Raw genomic sequence first — 27,690 nt, 5'->3', positions numbered from 1 at the left:
TGGGAAAGGGGTATTAGATGCTGTTATATCAGAGGCAATGTTAAAAGAGTTCATTTGAGTTAGTTTTTAATGATTTGTATAGAGCTCATGCCTGTTGCTTTTCCACAGGTAATGTTTATTAAGATGTTACAGGAAGTTATATACTTAACGGAGAGGAAGGTCTAGCAGTAAGCCCCAGAGAATATTCTTGATAATAGTATTCCCTTGAGATGCGGTTAGATTTACAGGTTGTATTGACGAAGTGATCCTTTTGCTTCCTTTTGAATGAGGAGAAAATTGTTATATAGGAAGTCTTTTAAAGGTTTTGATGACTATTTTTGTCATAAAATATAAAAATGACTATGTGTCGCGTAGCTTTTTAAATGTTGGGATTTTTATGTAAGAGCAAAAGAGTTGGCCTCTTTTTTTCATTGTCTTACTTACTTTTGCAGGGAATGAGTTGGTTATCTTCTTGGCTGACCAAAAGGAGCCCTACTTTAAGCCCCGTGTTAAGTTACCAATGAAGTAAGTATTGATATGCAATGGTGAAATAATGGAAGTGGCTGGTTTTCTTTAATATGCATCTCTGCAGTCAGTGGGAACATGACTAGAATTGTCTGTGCTGCTGTTATCTATTTGTCGGTGTTGTTCAACTTGCCTTTAGAGCTCCAGTTCTTTGACTAGTTTCCTGATTAATTTCCTGATAGGTTTTTGGCTTGATTTGTTTGGATTTTGTAGGTCAGGTGACAGAATTTGTAGAGATAAGTTTGCCATTCGTATTAACTTTATGGAATTTCTATCTTTCTTTTTTGGTCCTTTAACTACTATTAAAAATACCAATATCTTGGAATATTTTTGCAGTTGACCTGTTTTTTTAGTACTTTATTCCCTAGTAAAACAAACTATTATTCTGTGTCATAGGTTAGGTCTTTTTGGCAGATAATATTAGTCTCTGTTCCAAGATGTGTTTTCAGGGAAATTCTTCTAATTGTTCTAGTTACTAATGGATTCCAGGCGGTATCATCTGCTTTAGAAAGAGATAGGGAGAATGGTGTTCTGGTATTTCTGTGTGGAGACCTGTTCCCTTCTAAACTTTAAATACGGCTTTAAAAAAAGCATAGTTTTTTAATAAACGTGAAACAATCTGTGTGTTTATGTACATATGTATAATATTAACCATAAGATTATTACAGGATATGTTATTGCTTATGAATAATGCTTACTAATAGTATTTTATCTATGAATAGTTTAACTGCTCATATAGCTGAGCTTCATCTTCTATAGTTCTGTATATTTTTGCTTATTCCCTCCTATCTTGGAAGGAGCTAATTTGTTTAGCGAGTTAGAAATTATCTGCTTCTAATTCATAACAGAATCATCAATGTTTGCATGTGTAAAGCAGTCTGAGTAGGTAACCAAGTAAAAATATGATAGAAAGAACAAACAAATGTAGGGAGGAGAGGCAGGATGTGGCAGAAGACAGGAGGAGATGACATTGTCTTAAAAATATCCTGCTACCTGTCTGACTCCTGCTATTTAAACTGCTCATGTTGTGTTATGCTCTTGCTCTTGGAATGCAACCACAACACATTTTGAAGACTGGTTCTACAACAAATGAAGGTTTACTGAAGTCTAGACAGCATTAGCAAGCAGGATGTGGCTGAGGAATGCCTGTTAGCCAAAGTTTAGAGCTAATGTCTTCCTTCCTTAGAGGAAGACAGCCTGCAGAATATTGATTTAAAGTTCCTTTTGCAATAGATAAAGCCCTTATAAAAACCTAGATTGTATTGGACCAGCTCATAACAATTGGGATAAAAAAGCAAGCCTTTGAACACACAAATACAATTTCAATTTTCATGCAGTTTTTTGCATGTGGGTTTTTTGTTTGTTTTAAATTCTAGATCTCTGAGTGTTATCATAACCAGTGTAGTTCCTGGAGATTATGATGGTGATTCACAAATGGATGTCCTCCTGACTACCCGGGCACAAAATCATGGCAGAGATGAACTTTCAGTGTTTATTTTCTGGGGGCACAACCAAACATTAGGTGAGTTGCTGAAACTGCTTATTCATAAGATTAATAGACCTCCTAATAATTTAAAGTGTTGTCAGAAAGTTAAAACTCATTTTGCAGTGTAGTGGTTGTTTTAACAACTATAATAGGGTTTCATACCTTGCTGTTATCTTGCTGTTAAACTGTATTCAATAATTAAGGAAAGAGAACTAAGTCAAATTCTTTCAACTCTATTGAGAGAAAGGCATAACCAAACTATCACAGTTTGACAGTAACCTACTAACTGAAGAGCTACTTCTTGTGGCTTCCCCACAGGGCATGTCAGCCCCAGAAAGATTATCTCAAAAGACCTATCTTGGATTTAAAATGTGCTGAGAACCTGCTGTAAAGTTTAGTTCATGAACTTCAAAAATATCATACCTAAATAAGTAGATATAGCTGATCTGTCTTAGAGTAGAGTCATGAACTGTGTGAACTCTTGAAATCTCCTGTTTTCTGTCAACTTTGCTAGGAAAAGGTTTTGGGAAGAGTTCTGGGTTTCAGGAGGATGGAAAGCAAAAGCAGATACTCTTAAATCCACTTAAACTAAATATCACTATTATAAACAACTGTGTTATAAAATATTTACAGCTCAGCCAAGTGATGGTATTAGATACCATTGCTTCTGGCTTTAATCAGAGGTGAAAAAAGCACCCTGGGAAAGTGCACCGATTCAAGGATTAAGAGAATATGAGTTATCTGTACCACTGGGAAGATTGTGAAGGATTTGAATTAATTTATACTGTCTTGCTTCTGGATAATCAAATATTGTGAGAGGCACAAATGAGCATGTGGTGCTTAGAAAGGAGTCGGAGGTTAAAAATTCAGGCAGTGGATGGTATGTAGTGAGGTTGCTGGGAAGGAATGTGGTGCCTACTTGGGTAATGCAAGTATGAGAGCTAAGTCAATAGAGGGTACTGTCATAAAATGTGGAAACTGGAAAGAAGAGAAACACGGAGAGATGAAGGAAACATAGATGATGTGGCAAGGAGTTTGGATTACAAGTAAAAGTGAACCCAGAGGTGATATAATCTGAATAGGACTTAAAATCTTCACTTCCCATTTAGGCAGTCTATTTTAATCCTTATTTCAGAAATTCAGTGTATATGATTAAGTATGGCTTTTACAGTGACAAAATGTTAAACAGAGGCCTTGTGTTAAATTTTTAGGCTGTCTTCAGCCCAACTATTTCAGTTTCATTTGCCTATGTGGTTGCAGTTGTGAATTGATAGAAGAATTATCTCTCAGTTAAAAACACAAATGTAATAAGGTATTGGTAACTGAATCAAAGTAATATTTTCTGTTTTCAGATCTTAACCATAAAACTATGTTAAATAAGACTTTTCATGATGAGCCTCTAGTAATGGAGTAAGTATGACCTACTTTTTTAGAAAACATTTCTAATGGTGACTAAGAGCAACGTAAATATATTTTAATGCTGAAACTTACAACACGATCTTTAAGAGTAGCATTGTATTTGTAATGTCAAGTGGCGTAACAAAAGATGACAAAACACAAGCCATCTTTACAAGTCTTGTCTATTACATCATCCTGGCAATAGTAACCTGATTTTAATTTTAGTACTTTGTTTTATGCAGAAAAATAGCCATTCAGTTTTTGTTGAGTTTTGTAAAGCAAAAGCCCCACTGACTTATCAAACTGAGCAAATAATCCCTTTCACAGTGCACTTACTTCTTTGTTAAATGCTGGACAGAAGAGGGGGTTTGGAAAATACAGCTGGAAAATCAAATTATTGCATAGTGTAAAATACTGAAAAAAGCATACAGCTACCAGCAGCTCAGACAAGAGCCAAAATTCAGAAAATGCTACACAGCTGAAAAGTCATCATTACTTGGAGGGAAAAAGCTAAACAAATTCAAGTTAACTTAAGAACAGTTAATTTCAACTCCTATAATGACTAAAGTGATACTGAAACAGTTTTGCGTTTTCAGCTTTAATGGAGACTTGATTCCTGATGTCTTTGGTGTGACAAGCGATTCAAGTAAGCCACAGATCCTGATAGGCGGGTAAGCTAAGTGTTTGTTTATTAACATGAATTTTGTAACTTACACATTGTGAATCTACTTCTATTCTTAGAGGCATAAAGCTCATGTTTTAACTGGAACTGCAAATGCATGAATCTTTTCTCATTTCAATGTGTATCTTTAAACGTTCTGTGGCACTCTGCATCTAGTTTTTCAAGTGTAGCAGTATCTCTAATATTGGGCAAGACGCCAAAGAACTTTGAATCTGTCTTTTGGAAAGAAGTTATAAGTTATTTGTTAAACACACTACTGGGCCCTAGAGCAGGACAGTTCACATTCTATTCAGTTTTCCTGATACTGCTTTTGAAGTTTGTAATCTGATTAAAAAACCAGAAAGCTTTGGCTTCTGAGGGCAATTGGGACAGCAATTGGTGTGACTCTGAGTTAGTGAAAGCTTCATTATTGAACCGGATGACCTTTTTTTTTTTTTTTTTTTTCTTAACAACTAAAAATTTGGGTTTGTACATCTTCTGTGACTGTTGCCAAACTGGACTTCACATATGTTCAGTCTTTGACTTTTGTAAGAGAGAACTTGATCGATAGTGTTGTGGGTTGGGAGTTCTTTGAAAAAAGAAAAAAAGCCTTAAAGAGAGGTTACTTGAATTATGATTCTTTCCCTGATTTAACGATTTTTCTCTTAGTTGTTAAAGAATGTGCTCAAAAGAGCAGAAATTATTTTTAGGATGAGAGTTGGATTGTAAATGCCAAAATAAGCACGTTGTTCTTAGTTTTGTGATGAATATGAAAACTACTCTCAAAATTTTCTTTTTGAACTATTTGCTTTTGACTGATAACAGATAATTTCCAATGAGTTACTGGAAAAGTTAGGTACTGGGCTTGTGTTTTCTTAGAAGATTGGGCCTTTAAACCGGTTGGTTGAAGAAGTTTGCATCTCCTGGCTTGCTATTTTCAGGCTTTTAAGTGGAACTTATTAAGATTGTTTTGATTGTTACTTAGCAGCCTTAACAGAAACTTGCAGCTCTATGCCTTTCAGGAGAAATCCAGGCATTAGCCTCACAGCTTTTTTAGGTTTGCATAACGTTAACACTTAGGTTTATTTTAAAAGCGAAGGTGTGTTAAGAAACCTTTGCATTTCTATGTGGCTTCCTTTTGATACTGTTTCAAGAAGAATTCTGTTACCACTGAAGAAATCAATAAGGTGACTGTGCTGTCTCTGTGGCAACAATGTATCAGCTTTCTGCTGTGTATTTCCATGGCCCTTAAAAAAATGTGAAATAAGGCTTTCCCCACTCCACACCCATGAGTGACTTTAACTAATCTATACTTGTTCCTGACTGGCTATTTTCCTTGCCTCCAAGATGGTTCAGAAGTGGCATAGGGTAAACAACATCTAAATGTGTAAATTGAAACTATACCAGTGTTGGCTATATGGTTTTGATCATTAATCCCAACTTGAATTTTATCACCATTCCTTTTATTTAAATTGATTGCTTATGGAACACAGGTTTCAAATTGACAAGGGTTTTTCTGAACACCTTGCAACGATTACGTATTGAAAAGTTTTATGAACTTTTGAAGATATGGAAAAATTTGAGAGATTTTTTCTGTTTTGTTGAAGAAATCCTTCCAGTAGTATTGGGATACAAATACTCAATACAGCACAATAAGACTTGAGTGTTATAGATAACAGCATAAGCAATTTCTTGTTTCTGGACAACAGTTTTATGTCATCTGCTTAGAATGTTTCTATTTTTAATCTAAAGCATTTTAAAATTTACAGAGCTATATAACTTTCTTGGCTGCCTTCAGAATGGAATGCATAGAAAAGCCTATAGAAAATATTTAATTATTTCTTTAAGATTAAGTGATTCTTTTAAGCATTTTCAAGACTAAGTTCTATTATCTCTGGGAAGTAATCAGAAGCTTTTTTGTTCCTTACCATAAATGAGTCACAGGCTCATTTTAAAAGTCATTAGAACATCAGTAATGTGTATACAATGTCATTGGAATAAAGAAAGGATTCTAGGTTGTAGTCATATCACTGTCCTGCTACTGTATAGTGCATATTCTTGGGTGACATGGTTTAGTGTGAGGTGTCCCTGCCCATGGCTAAATGATCTTAAGGTCCTCTCCAACCGTAACTATTCTATGATTCTATATTGAGATTTTTCTGAGTGTATTAGCTAAGGCCTCTGAAAGTAATTGATGTGATGATTCAACTGCTGAGACTTTTGACAGATTTGTTATATTCCAATGTGCTGCTAATAGGAAAGTTTGGTAGAAGTTCAGTCTTTTTTAGAGCATAAACCATCAGGGCAAGTATGTTTATAAATAAATGTATGGCCTATGTGGGAAATGACATAATTAGCCTGCAGGTCATCAAAATGTGAGAGTTTAATTCTTGTATTGATTTTTTTTTTTAAGTGATTGCAAATAAAGTCCATTTACATGCAGCAATGAGCTGCTCTAATGGCACATGATTATGTCCATTTTTGCTCATCTTTATTAATCCTAAAGTAAATTTCAGAAGTACTGATAATAAAACTGCTTGAGGAAACTAGGGATGATAGCGATCAGTGTCTCAAGATTTACAGTTGAAGTCTAGGCACTAAATTTCATTTTGTGGAACTGACAATTTTCTGTGTACAAAAAAAAAAAGTCCTTTAGAAAGTTAATAAAATCTAACTGAAACCCCTGAGCTATGAATCATCCTTCTCAGAACCTTTCAAGCAATTATGCTAGTCACTTAGTATACTGTAAGCTAAGTAGTAATTTTAGCTTAGTATTAGGAGAATATGGTTTCTGTTGAATTTTATTTAAAGTTTCAAATTTTTTTTAAAATGTCTGTTATCATGATTAGCAATCCCTAAGCATTGATGAAATGTATTGCTTTTTATTCCTGTCTATAGGAACTTATCATGGCATGCTGCGTTGGAAACTCAAAGTAAAATGTATATACCACACTCTCATGCGTTTATAGATTTAAATAATGACTTCACTGCTGGTAAGTCCTAAAAACATTTACCTTCCTAAAAATATTTATCACTAAGTATACAATGTAATGTATATCAATTTCCTTTTAATGTCTTATGATGGGGGTTGGAACTAGATGATCTTAAGGTCCTTTCCTACCCTAACTATTCTATGATTCTATGGTTGTAAAAAGTCACTTCTGGAATGTTGTAATAAATATGACTTCACTACTTCTGATTTTTTAATTATTATTTTAAATTATTTTAATATCTGGGGTTTGAAAATTCTGGGTTTTAAAACAGTAACTACCAAAAAATTAATCATGGCAGTCAGGTGAAGTTCCCGACGACTGGAAAAAGGGAAATATAACCCCCATTTTCAAGAAGGGGAAAATGGATGACCCGGGGAATTACAGACCAGTCAGTCTCACCTCTGTGCCTGGCAAACTCTTGGAGCAGATTCTCCTGGAAGGTATGCTAAGGCACATGAAAAACAAGGAGGTGGTTGATGACAGCCAGCATGGCTTCACTAAGGGGAAATCCTGCCTGACCAATGTGGTGGCCTTCTATGATGGGGCTACGAAACTGATGGACAGGGGCAGAGCAGTTGATGTCATCTACCTGGACTTGTGCAAAGCGTTCAACACTGTCCCACATGACATCCTTGTCTCTAAATTGGAGAGACATCAATTTGATGGGTGGACCACTCGGTGGATAAAGAACTGGCTGGATGGCCGCACTCAAAGAGTTGTGGTCAATGGCTCAATGTCCGGCTAGAGACCGGTAACGAGTTGTGTCCCTCAGGGATCGCTGTTGGGACCAGTCTTGTTCAACATCTTTGTCGATGACATGGACAGTGGGATTGAGTGCACCCTCAGCAAGTTTGCCGATGACAGCAAGCTGTGTGGTTCGGTTGATATGCCGGAGGGAAGGGATGCCATCCAGAGGGACCTCGACACGCTTGTGAGGTGGGCTGATGCCAACCTTATGAAGTTTAACCATGCCAAGTGCAAGGTCCTACACCTGGGTCGGAGCAATCCCAGGCACAGCTATAGGCTGAGCAGAGAAGAGATTCAGAGCAGCCCTGCAGAGAAGGACTAGGAGGTGTTGGTCAATGAGAAAATGAACATGAGCCGGCAATGTGCGCTCGCAGCCCAGAAAGCCAACCGTATCCTGGGCTGCATCAAAAGAAGCGTGACCAGCAGGTCAAAGGAGATGGTCCTGCCCCTCTATTCTGATCTTGTGAGACCTCACTTGGAGTATTGTGTGCAGTTCTGGTGTCCTCGACATAGGAAGGACATGGAACTGTTGGAACAAGTCCAGAAGAGGGCCGAGAGGATGATCAGGGGACTGGAGCGCCTCCTCTATGGAGACAGGCTGAGAAAGTTGGGGCTGTTCAGCCTGGAGAAGAGAAGCCTGCGTGGAGACCTCATAGCAGCCTTCCAATATCTGAAGGGGGCCTACAAGGATGCTGGGGAGGAACTATTCATCAGGGACTGTAGTGACAGGACAAGGGGTAACGGCTTCAACCTTAAAGAGGGGAAGTTTAGATTGGATCTAAGGAAGAAATTCTTTACTGAGAGGGTGGTGAGGCAGTGGAATGGGTTGGCCAGGGAGGTTGTGAATGCTCCATCCTTGGCGGTGTTCAAGGCCAGGTTGGATGAGGCCTTGGGTGGCATGGTTTAGTATGGGGTGTCCCTGCCCATGGCAGGGGGTTGGAACTAGATGATCTCAAGGTCCTTTCCAACCCTAACTATTCTATGATTCTATGATTCTATAAAATTAGGAACCTAGTAACATCTTCTGCTTCTTGATAGTAATTTAGTTGGAGCTGGTATTCCAGTTATTGCTCTGAATTGTTTTGTGTTTACCATTAAAGTATTTTCCTCTTCCTGATGCTGTACTCTAGTATTTAGTTTGCAATGGAATTGGAAGCAGGGCTGCGTTTTCTTCATCTTGAATCGGAAAATAGTTTTATAGTTTGTTCAGAAGAATGTTTTCAAGACTAGACTTACAATTTATTTCTTGAAAATCTCATATGACTTCATTCTATTTTGTGTAGTTAATTCTATCACTGAGAAAATAGCATATGAGACTTTATTCTTCTATTAGTATGCGAGCAATCCAGTAAGCTATTTACAATTCAGTGTTCAAAAACAAGTACTGTAGACAACTTTTCTTGTAGTTAAACTGTATTCTTCCTTTGGTGGTTGTGGTTTTACTTTGTTTTTTGTTTGGGTATTTTTATTCTAATTTTGAATGGGGTTTTTTTTTGTAAAATACACAATACAATTTAGCCTTCAATTAACACAATGAATCTATTTATCACTTAAATACCTGGTTCACACCTCCAAGCACATTTAATTATTGTGTTAAACTTTTTTTTTTTTCCCACACTAAATCAATTCTGAAATGCTTTATCTTCTGCTAGATGTGCAATGTATGTCAATTCATATATGGTAATTTTGGAAAGAGAGCTTATTTTTTTGTCCTTTTTAGTAGCATGGGAACAAGAAAGGAAAGAGTCCATAAATTTAATTAAGATGCTTATAAATGTTGGGGATTAAGTTAATTGCTGTAGCTCATAGATAAACCTTAATATTCAGTTCTGGCACACTGTTGCATGAAGCTGTCAAGTGGAAATTCCAACTGGAAAATTAAATATACAGCTGCTTACCATAATGAGTGTAATGTTATAACCAATTCTAACACATCTAGTTCTAAAAATTCTTTAGAATTTTGTTTTAGTGGCATGGGCAGCATAGATGAACATTCCAAGTAGCATTTGAAGATTAATATATTGAAATCTGAACTCATATATAGGTAAAGATAGGAACTCAAAGTTGCTTCCATAGATCAATCACAGATTGATCAATTTTTGCAAGAGTACACAGGTTTTTATGGCAGATAACAGCCTAAAGACTGTCTAGAGAGTTCCAGTTAGTGCTAATTACATATGGTAGTTCCTCTATGAAGCGGAAAAGAAAGTCTGAATCTTTGTGTGGGGAGTGCTAGGAGCTTTTATAGATTCACATCTATATTCATATATCAAGATATGAATAGAAGTTTCTATGACAAGTCATTCTGAGAAGAAAACTTGAAAAAAAAATAATAATATAATAATTTTCTTTAAAATAGTATTTTTCTTCCAAGATGGAAATGGTAGATTGTTGGGGTTTTTCCCTGTCCCTATGAAAATTGGACCAACTGTGCACAAGGCACATGTTGCTAAAAAATAATACCGTATCAGTGATATCTGATATTTCATGACTAAAAAGTTATTGGAAAACTACCCGCTTTCGAAAAGATAAGCCACCAGTCATCTGGTCCTGTCCACACGTTTGTGGCAGTTCCTTCAAATCAGCTATAGTAACTGCTCAAGAACCATGGCTGGCAGGGAATGCAATTCATTTTCACTTGAGTTAAGCTGATCTAGCTTGCTGTGCAGCTTCAGGATTGCCAGAGCTAATGTAAGCACAGAGAGAAGGTTGACTTCTCTTTCAGTAGCAGTAGCTGTAGCCTGCCTTTAACCAAGCATGAAATTGCACCTTGAGTCTCATTGTGCCTTTTCCAAAAAATACCTGTTTAGTGTTCTCTCCATGTCTCCTTTAATTTGTGTTTGTACAGAGTGGGACAGGTGACTCATAGTAGTAGTCATAAAAGTAGTCAGCCAATATAAATTAAAAAACAAAGCAAAGCAAACCCCCCCAGCCTTGTATGTAAGTATCTATACAGTACTGGTAGTGCTGTGATTCTAAATGTGTTCTGCCAAACAGAGCCAAAATAAGGTGCTAATATTACTTTAGTATGCCTATGCCTAGTCCTGTCTTGCTCTGCAGCCTGAATAGACTTTGCAGAAGATTGCTAAATGCTCTCATCTTTGTTTAGTTCTGTTCCTTGTCAGCTTAGCTGGGGCAATGCAGCCTAACTACACCAGCAAAGAGGAGTGTGAATCATACTGTTGTTTCTCAGAGGAGTCTATTACTTACAGGTTGGTTCAGGTAGAACTAGTGAAAAGAAGAGAATTCTTTGACTTGGTATTCACCTGCGCTACAATTCCTGATTTGGAACAAAACTTGACTTGTTCTGGTACACATAAAAATTATATTAATTAAGAGGGAGGCACTGATGAGGATGCAGGGGAACAGTCTGCATGGTGAAATCCTGTTGTCCGTTTGATGCTCCTGTGGTACTTTTTGACTGAAAGATTCAGCATATTTGCTCAGGCAATGATACTATTTATGAATATGAAAATATAGTTGTACCTAAAATGGATGCACTGTTCTGTTGTTTTGTTGTTTTTCTTACAGATGAAAATCAAGCCTCCAGAATATGTCATCTGTACTTGTTGGGTTTCTGGGTTGTTTTTCCGTTAAGACCTTTTCCTAATATTCTGCAATGTTTTGGGGCTCTTTGTTTTCTGTAATAGATGCAGCCAATTCCATGATTTTTAGCTGGACTATTCATCAGGGACTGTAGTGACAGGACAACGGGTAACGGGTTCAAACTTAAACAGGGGAACTTTAGATTGGATTCAAGGAAGAAATTCTTTACTGTTAGAGTGGTGAGGCACTGGAATGGGTTGCCCAGGGAGGTTGTGAGTGCTTCATCCTTGGCGGTGTTCAAGGCCAGGTTGGATGAGGCCTTGGGTGGCATGGTTTAGTGTGAGGTGTCCTTGCCCATGGCAGGGGGGTTGGAACTAGATGATCTTAAGGTCCTTTCCAACCCTAACTATTCTATGATTCTATGACTATTTTTGGCAACTCTTATCATTATAAAAAGCTTGGGAGATTTAAAGTGTGCTTGACATAAAAGAAGAAAAAATCCTCTGGGCTGAATCTTTTTTGCTGGTTTATTGCCTAACCCATTTTCAACCTGCTGGTATTAAACCCTCAAAAGAGAGCTTTTAATTGGCATGCTTCTCTCAGATAAAAATAAAGTTGGATTGTTAACATTTTTATTATATGAGAACATGTTCATAAAGATGTTTTTAATCCCTAACAGTATTTCATGAAAGCCTAACTGTGTAAGGACTTTATAATGCAAAAATCCACTAAACAGAACAAAGATAATACTAATCTTTCTTGGTGAAATAAAACCTAGGCTGTTTCAGATGATAGTGCTGCTGCTATTTTCTTTAAAAACAGCATCCTCATGTAGAAATCTCAACTTCTTAGGATTTTTAAATCAGTAAATAATTTTGAGTTAACCTAGGAATTTTATTTAATCCGTGCAAAAGTTTGCAGTATAAAATTTTTACCAAAGGGTCTATGTGTGCTTTACAGGTAACGATGAAGTAAATGCAACATTTTCAAGTGTCTTCTGCATGTATATTAAATGTATTGCTCCAGGGAGGAGTACCTAGTTCACAGAATGGCTGAGTTTGGAAAAGAAGTCTGGAAATGGTGTAGTCAGCCTACCTACCATCAATGTTACTTTCTGTATGTGCACTGAGACTGAAAAATAAGAAGATACTGTTGTGGCTCTTGTTAGGATAGTAATACTTACTCACATGTGTTATTAGGTTTTGACAGCTAGCTTAAGAAAATAATCTTGAAGCTAGTAATAATAGGCTTGTCTGAACAGATTAACAGCAGGTATATTTCATAGAGCGTGAAATTCCAGGTGAGCATTTCCAAAGCAGCCTCTTCAAGAGGTCTTTCTTACAAACATCATGTCCTCAAACTGAAAAATTTACATTGCATGACTGAAGAAGTATTTGTACAGTATTTAACTTTTAGGGTAGCAATTATTTTGCTACATGTAAATTTTTTTTCTAATTAGTGAACTTGAATAAGTTAACTTGATTGTTTCTATTTCAAACATCCTAAAATATCAGATGTTCATTTAGGGGTAATGCAGTCTTTCTAAGCCAAAATTGTAGTACTTAATCTTTTTTTTGTAAGCAGTTATTATCAAGCAATAAATTTGTATGCACTCGAAGTCACAAGCCTCCTACCAAAAAGTCTGACCATGACCCTGCAGATACTTGTAAAACATTCAGATGTATGAGACAAACTGCCTTGGACTCTGACTCATACTATAACATCATGCTGTACATCTGGCAATGTATCCTTGAATGCTAAAAAAAATAGCTAATGTATTAAATCTGTCTTATTTGGTTACATGATTCCAAATTTTGGAAATACTGCTTTTACAACCTGCCTTATGTTGAATGCTAGCACATGGTGTGTATAATTGCAGATAACTCAGGAACTGTTTATATAAAATGAAGGAAAAATCATAAATTCGATTTTGGGAAAGCTTAAGTGGAAAAAACATTAGTCAGAAACAGCTTGCTATAAGCTAATTGCTAGTCTGTAATGATTTCTGATGGTTAATTTTCTTACATTGTTTTGCTTTGGGAATCTGGAAACCTAATGTACCAGAACATTTACAGTGTGTTTTCTTTTTAATTCTTACTTCTTAGTTTAAATGAATAAATGTAGATAGTTTTCTTCTCTAACACCAATCATTCAAATTGTGGGTTATACTTCTGTTGTAACCATTTAAACCTGAATTTTGAAGACATGGCAATGATTGATGTCATACACTGATTATATTTTCGGTGAGTTTCCTCTTGATGGAAGCTTGTAGCCTCTCTACATGTTATATTATCATTAAAGCTTATTTAATGCGATAGATCTGCATTTATTCTCTGAGAAAATAACCAATTTCATTATGTTTGCAGACAGATGATCTGCCCTTTTAAAACTTGAGTGGCATTTTAAATCTGTGTGTGTATGTATTGGAAGTCAAATTGTTCTCTCTGCTTTTGCCCCCTACTTTTTTTTTTTTTTCCCTCCAGAACAAATACTCAATAATGCCATAGCACTATTTCATTTCTTGAACAGGCACATTTTTTAATTTCTTAACTGTTTTAAGCTCTGTTAGGAGAGCTTATCTGACAGTTTACAGCAAATAACGGAGGCAAAAATGTATCATGAAGGATGCATAAGATGTATTTTAGAGAATCTCAATCTGTCTCTGTAAAGTTTTCTTTGGTTTTTATTGCTTTTATTTTTATTATTTACAGATTTTTTATCTGTAATTAAAAATGCTCTGTGTGACATGATCTCCTGTTACCTCTATTTCCCCACTTATTCCTGCACAGTGTTCAGTACCACTGGAAGTTCCTGCTCAAGAGATGAAACCAGAATTGCTCGAATTAGCTGCATCTCCTCATGCTGCTGAGATTGGTCTACTTTGACAATACCACTTTTGTTATTCATTGCTTGCCTCACAAAGAGAATTAAAGAACAAGTAGAGATTTTTAGGGAAAAGGAATAGCTATTTTAACTTAATTTTTCCCCAGTCTTTCTAAAACAACTTGTGACCTGTGTTATCTGACAGTTTTAATTTTAAAATTAAAAGAAGCATGAAGGGTCTCAAAAGCTATTCTTTTTGAAAATTTTTACTGATATATACACCAGGAGGAACTAATATGATATTTTTGTGGGAATTCATAACTTAATATTTGTAAGAAGTAAATTGGATATGCCTCAAACAGGATTTTGTTGAGAAAGCATGGATGTGAAAATGGGTTCTGAAAGCACACTTCAACACTGAATGGTCATCTTCTATTGCTTGAAACAATATTGTTGCCTTTATTCTGAAAATAAACAGAAGTTTCTGTAAGAACTCATGCGTGAAGTGCTAAAAACCAGCGGAATAGTTCCACCTGCTCTGCCTATTCAGAAGCGTAACTATTCAGTATAAATAAATTTTTTTTCTGTGTGCTGTTTTGAAATTAATACATATGGATTCTTTCTATAGTAATTTTTAATAATGAAGGGGATTTTAGTGCTTATGTTGTCTATAATTGTTTATCATCAGCTTTACTAAATAGTTCCAGTAACCACTTACTAAATTATGAAAGACCCATTTGAAAAACAGAGTAAATTCACAACCTCTCTTATTACAAGCACATTTCTTAAAAATTTGCAAACACAAATTAGCTTGTTTGGAACATAAAAAGTTCTTTTGTTTTGCTTAAAGTTTTCAGAGGAAGTTGTTACTGGAAGAAGTGGTTCCTTCACTAGTAGGTTTTGGTGTAACTGGCACCAAAAATTCATGAGAAGTAAACATTAAACTCATTAGCATTGGTACTTTTATCTATATTGTATATAGCTGTAGGTAGGCAGTACATATATTAATTTTCTCTACCACAGTACTAATGCCAACTTGCAAACCAATCTGAATATGAAATGATAGAGAGTTTTTCTACCTGCTCGAAAAACTTAAGTGCTTTGTGCTTCTGTTGATCAGGTTTGATTTTCTGATTCCTTGTTGTAGAGAAATAAAACTGACTACAATAACTTTTTTGTATAAAATTGTGCGTATTAAAATTACTGCACAACTAATTGTATACATACAACTGAAACAACTGTAAATAACATTTTTAATCTAGTTTTTAGATACTTTTTTTTCCTACTGGTGGGTCAATCTGTGATGTAGATAGAGGAAGATTTGTATTGTAGAGAAAAGTTACCTTACTTGACCTTAGGATTTATGACATTTAATGATTTTGATACAGTTGTTACCTTTCCCATGCTGTCAGCACACTAAAATGCAGAGATTTGTACATCAGCACGTAATTTATGTGTACTGAGACATACAAGCAGGCGAGCTCATATCCAGTAACTAGTATCTAGTAACTTCTAGTTAAAAAAACTAGTATCTAGTATCTAGTAACTTCTAGTTAAAAAATATGCGCACACACACACCTGTTCCACCACATTAATTAAAAAAAGAAATGTTTAGGCATGTTTGGAGTGTACATGTCTGCCTGTGCTAACTGGGTAATACTTTGTGCATTTTGATTGCCTTTAAAAAAGGGTTGGTTGTTTGCGGTTTTTTTCTACTTAGTAACTAAAACTTCTGATTTAAATGTGAGATCAAGCTGTAACTTAAGAATGTTGCTCATGCCCTGGTGGCTTCTGAAGACAACTGTAGATGCTGAGGAGTGTAATTCTGAAATAAAGCCCTCTGACATTAAACAGAAAGGTCAAATCAGTCATTAGTAAAATGAACCCTCCATCTATAAATAGTAGCCGTTTTTATAACACTCAGAAGTGAAGGAAAATAACAAGAATGATCAGAAGAGAATGCAGAGCAGATTCTGTATAGTTACTTTTTTTATTGGTATTTTCTTGTAGTTCTAATAAGAATCTGAAAACATAGCTCTATTTTCTCTCAAAATCCGGAACAAGTGTTCACATTAAGGTACCTGGTTTGTACAGCAGCTGAACAAAGATGTTAAATCTGTAAGCACCTCCACATATTGAAGCTTGTAAACAGTTTAAATGTTTTAAATTATCATATTTCTATTAGCTCTTTGTAGCTTAACTTGCATTTTGGTATCCTGACTTATTCCTCCTACACTGCAGCTAGCTAAATGTATTCTTTGATTTTATTAATCGTGTGACATCCCAGACACTGTGATTCTCTCATCCCTTTTATTTTTTTTTTACTGAGTTTAATGTTTATTTTAAAGATACTTTTGGTTCTGGTCCCAACATCTGGGTTTTTATATACCTGTTATTTCTTGCCTTCCTACATTATTTCAATTCCCTGTGCAGCAATATTTCTCAATATTTCTCTACACTTATTACAAAATCAGATTAAATGAGGGAGGCAAAAAAAACCTGATGTAATATGCTTCAGACTAAGAATGGAAAAAAACCTTTTTATTTTTTCAAATGCATAAGAAAAGTCCATTGCAAATCTGTTACATGCTTTTACAAAACGTATGTGTGTGTGATATACAGTAACCATCCATACTCTCTTATGAGTAATTCACCAATATTGGAGTGAGCTCCTAATGGCTGTGTCCCAAAACTAGGGTTACGCCTGAAATGTTTCTCCATCTCCTTTTCTACTTTTGTCAACAGTATATCTGTTGCTTAATTCAGCATCCGCAGAATAAAAACATGTTTAGTAGCATTTTATTTTTTCGTAAGTCAAAAAATTGTATTTTTAGTAAGTCAAAAATATGTATACTTTTTTCTAGCTTTGCGGTCTGTCTCTCTTTACCATTAAGTAATGTTCTTCAGTGTGCATATATAATATCCAGCACTTAACAGCTCGTAATGCAAAATTAATTTGTGTAGAAACTATAAAATGCAGAACGTGCTGAAAGTATATTGATTATACAGAATAGTATCTGGTGATAAAAATAGTTGGTGTTGTGATTTTTTTTTTGTTTGGGTGTTTGTTGGTTGGTTGGTTTTTTGCGGGTTTTGTGGGGTTTTTTGTGTTTAATCTTTCTTGCTTAATATATATATACATCTAAACATCACCAGGTTTTAATAGATTTATAACTTACAGGTAATATGTTTTAAATATGTATCTTTATTAAGTGATCAAATATTTATGTGTGTAGTCTAATGTTAAATATTTTATTTCTCTTACCTTTTTCCTTGCAGATTTGTTCCTTACTACGTTACCAAATTCAGAAAACATTCAGTTTGAGACATGGGTAAATAAGGTAAGAGTGAAAACTCGAATAATCATTCTGTTAAAATACAGAGAAGTTTAAAAAAAAAAAAAAGTTATCTGGTATTTATTGTTTCAGGAATGAGTGGAACTGATCTTGAGGCACTAACTGCACTATTGCATTTAGACTCCAGAATGTCACTGGAGATGTTTTCCTCAGCATAAGCTCCTCTGCAGATTTTTTTAACGTGACTGTTAAGTAATTCAATCAGACTGCCTTCATTCACCTTAGTGGAACTCCTGCTGTGTCATCAGCTCTTCTAGGTTACTGATACTTAGCGTGGTAATTTATGAAGAAACAGCTGATCAGATTTCTTTATACTTTGAGATAGTTCTCGAAGAGCTGATTTCTTTTAAGCTTTCTTAGAGCTATGACTTCATGTCTTGGATAAGATTTTGTGGGACAGTTCAAAATCTCTCTTGAGTTGAGAAAATCCCGAGTTCTACATTAACCAGACACCGCAAATGCAGTTCAGGGTTGGGGAGCAATAGGTCAATGGATTGTTTTTATTTATTTATAGAGATTCTGCTTTTATATTGCTTGACTTTGGCAGGGTCAGTGAAGAACCTCATTGTTATTAACAGTTAATAAAATCAGTTGATTTGAAACTAAATGTGTCCTTTATATTAGAACTGTTACCCAAAAGGACTAAAATTAAGAATCTTAGCATGTGTATGTTAGAAGTTTACTTGTTTGTTATAATAGGTGTTTCACGTGTTTCTTATTAGTTAAGGAATTCGTTTTTTAGGCTTTATTTGCCTGAAAATTTATCCATTATATGGCAGTGAGTCACTGTAGAGCAGACAACAGAGTCATGTCTGTGACAGCATGACCATCTTCAACGAACTGCTGAACTGAAGGAAAGGAAGAAGAAAAAGGGAGGCAGAAGTAATGAAAAGTAGTGAAAGCTGTACTAGACCCATTCTTTTATTTTTACAGCAGTGGGTCATGAATTCTATTTTTGTAGCTTTTATATAGACTTAAAAAATGAACAGTTTTTTACTTTGAAGAATTTCATTTTTAAGGAATTAGATGTTGGTGATTACACAAGGCTTTTGACCTGTCTCCTGTAGGTTAGGTTTTTTTCAAAATTTTCTTACATTTTTGGGATTTTCCAAAGTCATGTATTGTAAATATTATCCTACATGATAAATTTTGTATGCATAGATTTTCCTGTCTTTAGAAAGAAGGAATTTTATTTTATGGAATCAGTCAACACAGTAAACATGCCATACATATAAAACATATGTACATATATATCAATCTTAAAATACATGAATTAATCCATTAAAAGCTGTTAAATGGCCCTACAAATGTAGGCAATGTATTTTGCTGTACTGATGCACCATAAAATGAACTGAAAAATACCTGCCTGTATGATATATGCTTTTCTGACCAACTGAGCACAGAGCGTGGTCATCTTTTCTGTTTGGAGATGACTTGCATCTTCTCCTCTCCTCCTCCTCATCAGAGTCATTGTAAATCATATGTCAAGGTAAAGATACATAGTCAAACATAGATGTACTAACAGTTTCCAGAGTTGCATCTTCAGCAGCACTGGAGTCTGCAGATGGAGTATGCCATGAATAAGCAATATGGATAATTATGCAAAATCCACAAAACTGTTGTTTGTCTCAGTGGCTTCGTATATACCTGTGTACAGAGAACTTGATATGAGCTGATTGCAATGACAAGAAAAGTGGGCCTCACATCATCTCAAATGGCTATGAAAACTTAACATTTTAAATGGTTTTCTTTCAGTTGTGATCCAGTTCTATGATAAACAAGGATCTAGCCAACGCTCCTCTTCCATCTTTCTGATGAAGTATTGGAATATTGTTCTCTGCAGACCTAGGTTTTAGTAATAGACATATAAAATGAGACCTAAACTAGACCTAATGTAAAATCAAGTTATTTTCCAATTAGAAGGATCAGAAGTTATCTTTAACAGGTGTGCAGGTTTGGAGTTTTTGTGTGCATATATCTATAAAATCATGTCAATATGCATAAATGCACATTAGTATGCACAATCACTGAATTATGATTTAGATTGTGTTGCTGAAATAACCCGATTTGTTCTGCATAATACAGCAAAAAATATGGACAATTAGGATCTGGATATTACTATTACTGGATATCCATAAGATTTCATGAAGGATTAGAAATGCAAAAACTGAGTCCCAAATTTCAAATAGCACATTTTTTTCCATAGCTGAGATGTCTCATTATCTGCTTCAGCACTTTTTTATTGCCTTTTGCTTCAAAAGTCAAATTTTATCCCCTAGTCTGCAGTTCAGTTTTTCTTTCATCTTTGTCCTGTTTGATAGGATGGGAACTTCTCTAAAGCTGAAAAAATTCAGAAAACGCCTAGTGGCGTGAAAGTTGTTGGACAGTCTGTGTTTGCAGATTTTGGTAAGTTTTGTTCTAAACTATCCTGAATGTTTCTTTTGCATGTTTTGGTTAAATACTCTAAATCAAAGAACAAATAAAGATATTTAGCCCTAAAAGGTTTGGTTGGTTAGGCTTTTTTCTTTTTTTGTTTTTTACTTTGAGGTGTTATATCTGTTTGTCTATAAATCTTTAAATATCTGGGAATAATTATTAATAAGTGCAACTCAAGTCAACTTTGCTTTCCCAGTACATTCTGCATCACATGTATCTACTTTTGAGTACCACACTTAAGGACTGTTGCTTTGAACCATGGTACAATGCCAAAGTTGCTTTTATCAGATGTATTTAGTTACTATTTTTTCCCCGTAATCTTGTTCAGAAGATATTGAATAAATGTTCATAAATTCTTCAGTTGTACAAACTAATAGAGACAAAATGTAAATTAATTAAAAACTACTTGTAAAGATTGCTGAAACATGATAAAACCTCGATGGTTTTAATTGAAATTCTGGAAGGCTTTTGGACTGAAGAAAAACTGAATTTATTTGTAAAGCTGTTTTTGTAGGGATTAGCAAAAGCCTGTATTTTTCTACTGGAATGTACGTTTTCAGTCAGTTGTGGCTTATCAATGTGTGTCATGTTATGGAGAACTGGAAATTTTGGGTTTGTAGTCACAAATCCTTTCTTTTCTGTGCACTAAAATAAGAATTTTGCAACCCAAGGAAAAGTGCTACAGGCCCAATTCTGCTAACACTATTGAATGTAAATAATTTATTGTATAAATATAATAACTTAATTTTTTAACACACTTTTTAATTGTGAGACTAAGCCTGTCTTTGACTGGTGTCAAGTGGTAAACTTGTTGGTTTAAAATCTGTTTTAAAGAAAATTACAGTGTTTTAAATCAAAAGCTAGAGTCTGTATTAGGCCCGGAGTCTGATTTTCTTGCTCTATGCTGCCATTTAGAAGTATTCTTAAGAGTTCTAGCAAAGCGGTTTACTGACACGTAACTAGAAAGCACCTCTGCTGGGTAGTTAATTATCCTTAGATTCTCATCTATCAACTATGAGTAGGTTTACGGATCTATAGTAACTGAAGTAAGGTAGAAGCTGAACTTCAGGTTCTTCTGTGAGATGTTTAACACATTTTCTAAAACCTTTTACTGCTGATCTATAAATACAACCACTTGTGTATATAATCTCTGATTATACAGGTTTTGCAGTTTATAAAAAAAAGTGTTAATGTTTTGGGGTTTTGGTAACCATTTTCCAAGCTGATGTTCTGAATAATGTGTCTTAATAGGTGCTAAGTAGAAATCTGGTTCTTCTAGATTTGTTTTAACAAGGACAATGTGGAAAGCAATCTTCATGTAGGCTAATTTTATCTCTGTTAGGTAGCTAATGAACCTGAATGACATATGATAATTTTAGAAATTTATGACAATTAATGGGATTTTAATAAACCCTGGGATATCTTTGCAAAGAGAAGTCAAACTGTTCAAATATTAAACTTAAAATTTTGAAAATGTAAATAAATGGAATGCACAGTGATTACGGCAGCGTGGGGCACTGTGTGGTTTTGGTACAGCGAAGGTTCTGGAAGACAATGGCTGGTATAGCTAGTTTAGCTGTGGGGGTCTACTGTTTTGGAGTTCCATCACCAGTTGTTTAATACTCTGCTAATTGCGATCAAATTAATAGGCAAAGCACTAATATGAGGCAATTATGGAGCAATCTTTCTAGTAAGGTTGAATATAATGGACGCATGCAGGGACTTAACAAATGCATGCAAATAAATGTAGAGGGACAGTATATATGACAAAGCAGATGGAGAGGCAAGGAACCATCAGGATCATCTGTGGGAGGAGATGCTGGTTTTCAGAAACTGACTTTTCAGAACTGGTTGTTCTGAAAGATCTCAGCCATTTCATATCTGAGAGACCACCTTGCAGTATGAGGGTCTTGCTTCCAATTCCTGAACAGCTGCATACACACTCTCATCTTCAGCTACGTTCCAGATCACTCAGGTTCATCCAGGGTAAAGAATAGGGAATTTAATTTTTAATGTCCTTTCTGCCCATTAATTTTCCTAAGCAAGTTAAAAGATTGTTATACATGTAGGTGTGTGCGTTGGTAGAGAAACAATTTTATTCTGACAGCTACGGAAATACTCATAACTATGTTTTCAAATTTATCGAACACTATCATGACTTTAATCTTTCTTGTAACAGTGGGTAGGAAATAGAGTAGTGCATCAATCTTTTGCATCAATTATTTTTTTTTTTCATCTTCCCAGCATTAATTTAATCAAGACAAAAAGAAGTTATTTTCTCATTGAACAAACTTTTAGAGACTATTAAAGTAAATATGGTACTAAAACAGTATGTATGAGTAATGAAGAGGTGTAATTCTAAGTGCCATGTTCTTAATGAAATGCAATTTGAAGAAAGTTAAATAGCGTTCCACTACCATCAAAAAACCCTAACAACAGTTAAATAGTACTGTGTAAGAGTGGCTATATAGTGCATGTTAGGAGGAAAAATATTTTGAATGCAAAAGAGGATCTTGAGTTCTGCTCATATTTTATTTTTTTTTTGTTCTGCACCAGTCTAACAGTAAAGGCAAAATCTCACATTATTAGAATAATGCTATCAGAGTAACTGCTTTAACCCACTGTGCTATGTCTGCATATGTTTAGGTACTTCAGAAAGCAAGCATTTAGAGTCTAGATTCTGCTTGTAGTGAGCTGAGGTTAAAGAAAATGCCTTGCTAGAAGTAGTTTGTCAGACTTGAACATCTTTTTTCAGTTTTCCATTTGAAACATGATGAAATAATGATTGCCATAAGTCAAAGTAAGTCAAGGTATGATGGTTCACTGCTTGGCTATTTGTAATGGACCCTGAAAGATGTTGTGTTGCACAACCCATCGAAATACCACAATGAAAATGTAAAAGGAGAGGCATTAGAAGGTTGTGCCACCTTTTACTTAAGTAACTTTTGGTGAACTGTGTGATGTACTAAGCAGAACCTACAGAGTCCATTCATGCTGCTTTGTGCATGCTGCAAGCACCTTCACTGCTGGCTCTGGAATACAGCTGTTGTGACTAGAGGCAATCTCAATATACAGTCACAAGCCTGCTACATTTGTACTTCTGTGCTGCTTGCCTCTGTTTTCTTCTCCTTCCTTGAATTTTCTGTACCTAATTGCTGATGTGCCAGCCTTGCCATTTGCTAAAGGTCTCAAAGTATTGCATATTTCTCTGTGCTTCCACTCTCTGTGACTTCTTATTTAGTAAACCTTGTGCATATTGGACTCTGGAATGATGTCAGGTCCTGATATGAGCTTGAGTGTTGTGTCACGTGTGCTGCCACCTTCTCATTTATACCCACCTGTTTGTATGCTGGTGTACTTCTGCAGTCCAAGATTCTGATTTATTGATCTCACCTACATCTCAGCAAGCCATGTATTGTTTCAAAAGGTGACTTTGTCTAATATTATTTCCTGCTTCCGAAAGTTTTATTTGAAATACAATTTCCAGCCTTAAGTATTTACCTATCCTTTGAAAGAAGGGGGCAGGTTTGAATAAGATCCTGACTGAGAGCCTCCAAAAGCAACTAACTAATTTGGGGCAAGGTGTCCTTTCTTAAACTAAGCAGGTTGAACAACAGCTATCAAGTAGAAATTATTTAGATAAGTGGAATTAAAAAAGCCAGACATTAGGTGACTCATGAGAAACTATCACAGATGTTAGAGTAATCTTAGCACCAGGTCTTCCTGAAGTACTGAAATAATTTTTCTTTTCTCATGAAGAAGAAATGCAAGTGTATGTTTGTATACAGCTCTGTGAGTTGTGTACAGCTGTATCTGTGAGGTCTAGTACATTTCTGTGTATATGTGTGTGTATATTTTAATGGAAAAATATGCAAAAGTAGGTATATATCAATAGATTTATGATAATAAATAGTAGACCTTAGACTTTTTCTAAATTGGAACCTCTAAAATAAGTAGCAGTCCCCTCTGTTACATGATAGCAATGATTTGTACATTACCTGATGAAAGGACAGGGAACAATTGACATATTTGTATTGCCTTTTTAAAAATAAATAAGACATGCTTTATGGCATAGTTATTACAAATGGCATTTCAGTTAATTAAGGTGAGCAGAGTCAGGCACTAGAGAATTCTGCACTTATTTGGCTGACACATTGCTCCAAACAGTTAGAGCTCTTCATTATTACTTTTTCTGTTCTTCTCATGTCGCTATGGTAATTGCAGTGCAGTGGTTGCTATAGCAAAAATGATTAATCCTCCGTTGTTGTTATCTGTATGCTAGCAGAGGCTTTTTATAAGATCTGCTTGTACTGTCTTTAGAGGAAATCATAGATGTTGCTAGAATCCTGATAAATAATTGCAGTTATAGAGTTCTAATAGTTGTCACTTGAAACAGCAGAAAATTTTGTATTTGTTAAAGATATTTAAGGATTTCAGTGGGATGCTCTTAAAATTACCAGTTTTTTTTAGTAACAAGAACAATGTGAACCGTATTTTGGACAAACAAACCTGCTATTTTCTTGTTACTTTGAAGATTCATGAAATATGCCTTTAAGCAACTAGCGCAGAATATTGTGCAGTTTATCCAGTCTGTTAATTAATTTTTATAGGAAACTGATGTTATAACTGGCATTCAAGTATGATTGGTTCAGTTGAATAGTGGAGATTGATAAATCATCCTCTATAACACCTGGTCTAAGAACGTAGAAGGTTGATTAGTCAGTCATTAATTTTGCTTAGTTTAGGCAAAAAATTTGTTGCAGTCTGTATGTAAAGAGAATAAAAGTAGCTTTTTTAAATCAGTCTTGATCATACTGTTGACATTGTCCTCATGAGTAAATACAACACAGCTCTTACTTTCTCAGGGTAGTATTTAGCCAATTTCATGTGAGTTCTTTGTCTTTTATTCACCATTTGTTTTCTTAGGTGCTGCTGAGTCTCTCTGTTATCCGAGAGTGCTGTCTGATGGGCTCACAGTGGCTGTAGTTGCAGCCTTAGGTGGTGTGTTACTCAGTACTCTTAAGTAATCTTAGTTGTGTTCTTGAATCCCTCCAAAATATAAACACTAATTCTGTTACTTCTTTCTCTCCAGGTATTTATTATGGCTTGAATGTAGTGAGGTATTTTTGTCTGCTTAGTTTTGAATGTAGCTCCAAAGCAGTGTCTATTTCTGTGGGGAAATCTGTTTCCCATATTTTGCCAAGTTCTTTCATATGTTGCTGACAAAAGCTATCATCTCCTGGGGGAAGGGAAAAAAAAAAAATACTTGATGTCTTTTAATATTAATTTTTGTCAAAGGGGCTAGTACCTTAAGAATTACTTTGCTTTCTTTCCAGTACTAAAATTAGGAGTGGTGCATATGCCACCTGCTTATCCATTCTTTGTTGAACAGCTTAATCTCCTCATGATTTCCCTGCCTATGTCAGGGGTTTGGAACTAGATGAACTTAAGTTCCTTTCCAACCCAAACCATTCTATGATTCTATGACTGAATTTTTCGTAGAAAATGTGCATGACTAATATAACAAAAACTTGCAAACTATGTTTAGTTACAGAGGTGGCTTTCTTTTATTAGTGTTATCCCATTCATCTGTTAGCATGTGAAAGCTTAACGCCTTATGAACTTTCTAAATGTGTAGCAGTAGATAGTTTCAAGCTGTACAGTCAGGCTTTGTAGTTTCTGTACTAGCAATATGAGATAGTTGGAATTAATAGTTTTCAGCATTAACTCCAAGAGGAATGTCAGTGCTACTCCTTGTTTAGTGTGCAGGGGGGTTCTTGTTCTGTATTTAATTTTGGTTTGGATTCTAGTTAGTATATTTGATGCAGTCTTCCCATTTAAGATAGAAGACCTTCCTGTTGGATCAAATGCAGCCTGGAGGTCTCTTTGTGCAGTTTGCTGGTGCACTTTGTTTAAATGCTTTTCTTGCAGTGGAGGTGTGAATAGGGGTTCTTTGAAAGGATACAAAGTCAGAATTGAGTGTAAAGGAGAGTCCTAGAAGGGTTTCTTTAATGTCCACAGGACTTTGAATCATCTGAAAAAGCTCTAAGCATCTGTTATTTGAAGCTGTGATTCACGTTTTCTAAAAGCAGCTAACACTGATTCCTTTAATAATACATAATTATCTTAGTAATTTATTATAATTGTCTGTCATGGCCATCTTGTTGAACACCTACAGGCAGAGTGTGACAAAAGAATTCTAATAATTTTATTACTTTAGAAGATAAGATAATCAAACAAACCTTTATTTTTGTTTGAGCACCAAACTCAGTCATACTGGTTGTAGTCTTCTTGCTTGCCTCAGAAGGGTATTGTTTTGAGCACTACCATAACAGGGCTTTTTCCTCCTTGTTTTCCTACTATTTATTAGAACTTTAAATGAAAGGCTCATGAGGAAGGAGAATGAGAACTGGGCAAAGCCATGAGAGAGAGATGTGAGCAAGTTATACATATGGTGAAATAAAAAGCATATAAATATTCATTAGGATGTATTGTATCAAACAAGAGATGCCTTATGCATATCTGGACTTTAAATAAGCAGCAGAGAAAAACTTCTTGGCTTTTACAACACTATGATGAGGACACTTTTTTTCTCATCTTTTTGAAGGAAACTGCACCAACAGAAAATCTGTACCAATACAGGGACCGCAGCTTGTCCAGAATCTGTATTCTCAAAAGAGAACAGTCGGTTCTCCAGGCATGAGGACTTTGTGGTTATATGAAGGGTCCTGCTTTTATGTAGCATCAGACTCAGAATTATGGAAGCTAGACTGTTCTCCCTGTCTTAGCTTGCATAGTTAGCTTATTTCTATCCTCCAGAAAGCAATTTATTTTTCTTTAACACAACTGTAATAAGTTATCATAATCAGTCAAAAAAAAAAGTTGATTCCATTTTTGTTTTTAAAGGCGATTACACTGCAGCAGAAAGACATAGCTGTTTAAAGTAAAAAGATTTGGATCATACGCCCACCAAAAGCTTTTTTGCTCTTCGTAACTACATCTTCATCTTGCTGTATTACAAAGCAATTTTGAATTGAGTGATTGTGGTTCTTGCCATTTCTCCAGGTTCTGTTTTTCTTTCAGAGCCCATGTTGGAACGTGCATCGTACAAGTGTGTGCAACAAATGTAATAACCCTTGAACTGGTTGCAGAATACCGCTTTTCTGACACTTTTTTCTGTTTTTGAAGGAATTTGAAGATCTGAATTGAATAGGTTTTGCCTATGTTTACTCATGCTAAGTAAATTATGTGCATGTTTGCTTTAAAATCTTGGCTCTGATACATCTTGGTTTGGGAAGGAGTATGCTATGTATGCAACTTTTTCTTAAAGTGTGAAAGAACTTCATAATTCACTAGCAGTCTCTTCAAAAAGTCCATTTGGGAGTGGAGGGTTATGTTTTGTCTTTCCTCTACCGTAGGTAGGGCCTGCTGCCTAATTGCCTATTCGGCCTAGCTATGTTATGCATATTTCTCTTTAATTATGGGTAGATGTAGGTGATAAGTCAGCTGTCATACAGAATGGATCCATCCCAAAAGGTCTATGCCACTGTGAGATGATAATCCAGTTGGTTCAAATTGAAAGGCTAAAAAGCTAATTGACCTGCTACAGCAATATCTGAGCAGTTCAAGCTGAAACTAGACAAACTCTAGTACCACCATTATGTATTAGGAGACAGCACAACATCTATGTGTAGATTAGCAGTTCACTGAGATACCAAGACCTTGGGGCCAATGAATCCC

General features: G+C 35.4%; 1 protein-coding gene across 2 annotated transcripts in view; it reads left to right on the top strand.

Moving 5' to 3' along the window:
* Positions 1-27,690, top strand: part of ITFG1 (integrin alpha FG-GAP repeat containing 1) — an 88,644-nt gene that overhangs the window by 3,382 nt on the left and 57,572 nt on the right. For both annotated transcript variants that reach the window (XM_080637084.1, XM_080637085.1), the window contains exons 2-8: positions 432-504; positions 1,881-2,026; positions 3,343-3,400; positions 3,985-4,059; positions 6,948-7,042; positions 17,438-17,499; positions 19,836-19,920. In XM_080637084.1, the coding sequence (XP_080493210.1) occupies positions 432-504; positions 1,881-2,026; positions 3,343-3,400; positions 3,985-4,059; positions 6,948-7,042; positions 17,438-17,499; positions 19,836-19,920 (594 nt within the window). The remainder of the gene's footprint in view (positions 1-431; positions 505-1,880; positions 2,027-3,342; positions 3,401-3,984; positions 4,060-6,947; positions 7,043-17,437; positions 17,500-19,835; positions 19,921-27,690) is intronic.

The sequence above is a fragment of the Psittacula echo genome (assembly GCF_963264785.1).
Source record: "Psittacula echo genome assembly, chromosome: Z".
Taxonomy (NCBI): domain Eukaryota; kingdom Metazoa; phylum Chordata; class Aves; order Psittaciformes; family Psittacidae; genus Psittacula; species Psittacula echo.
The sequence above is the reverse complement of the archived record's forward strand: the minus strand, read 5'-3'. Positions and strand labels throughout refer to the sequence as shown.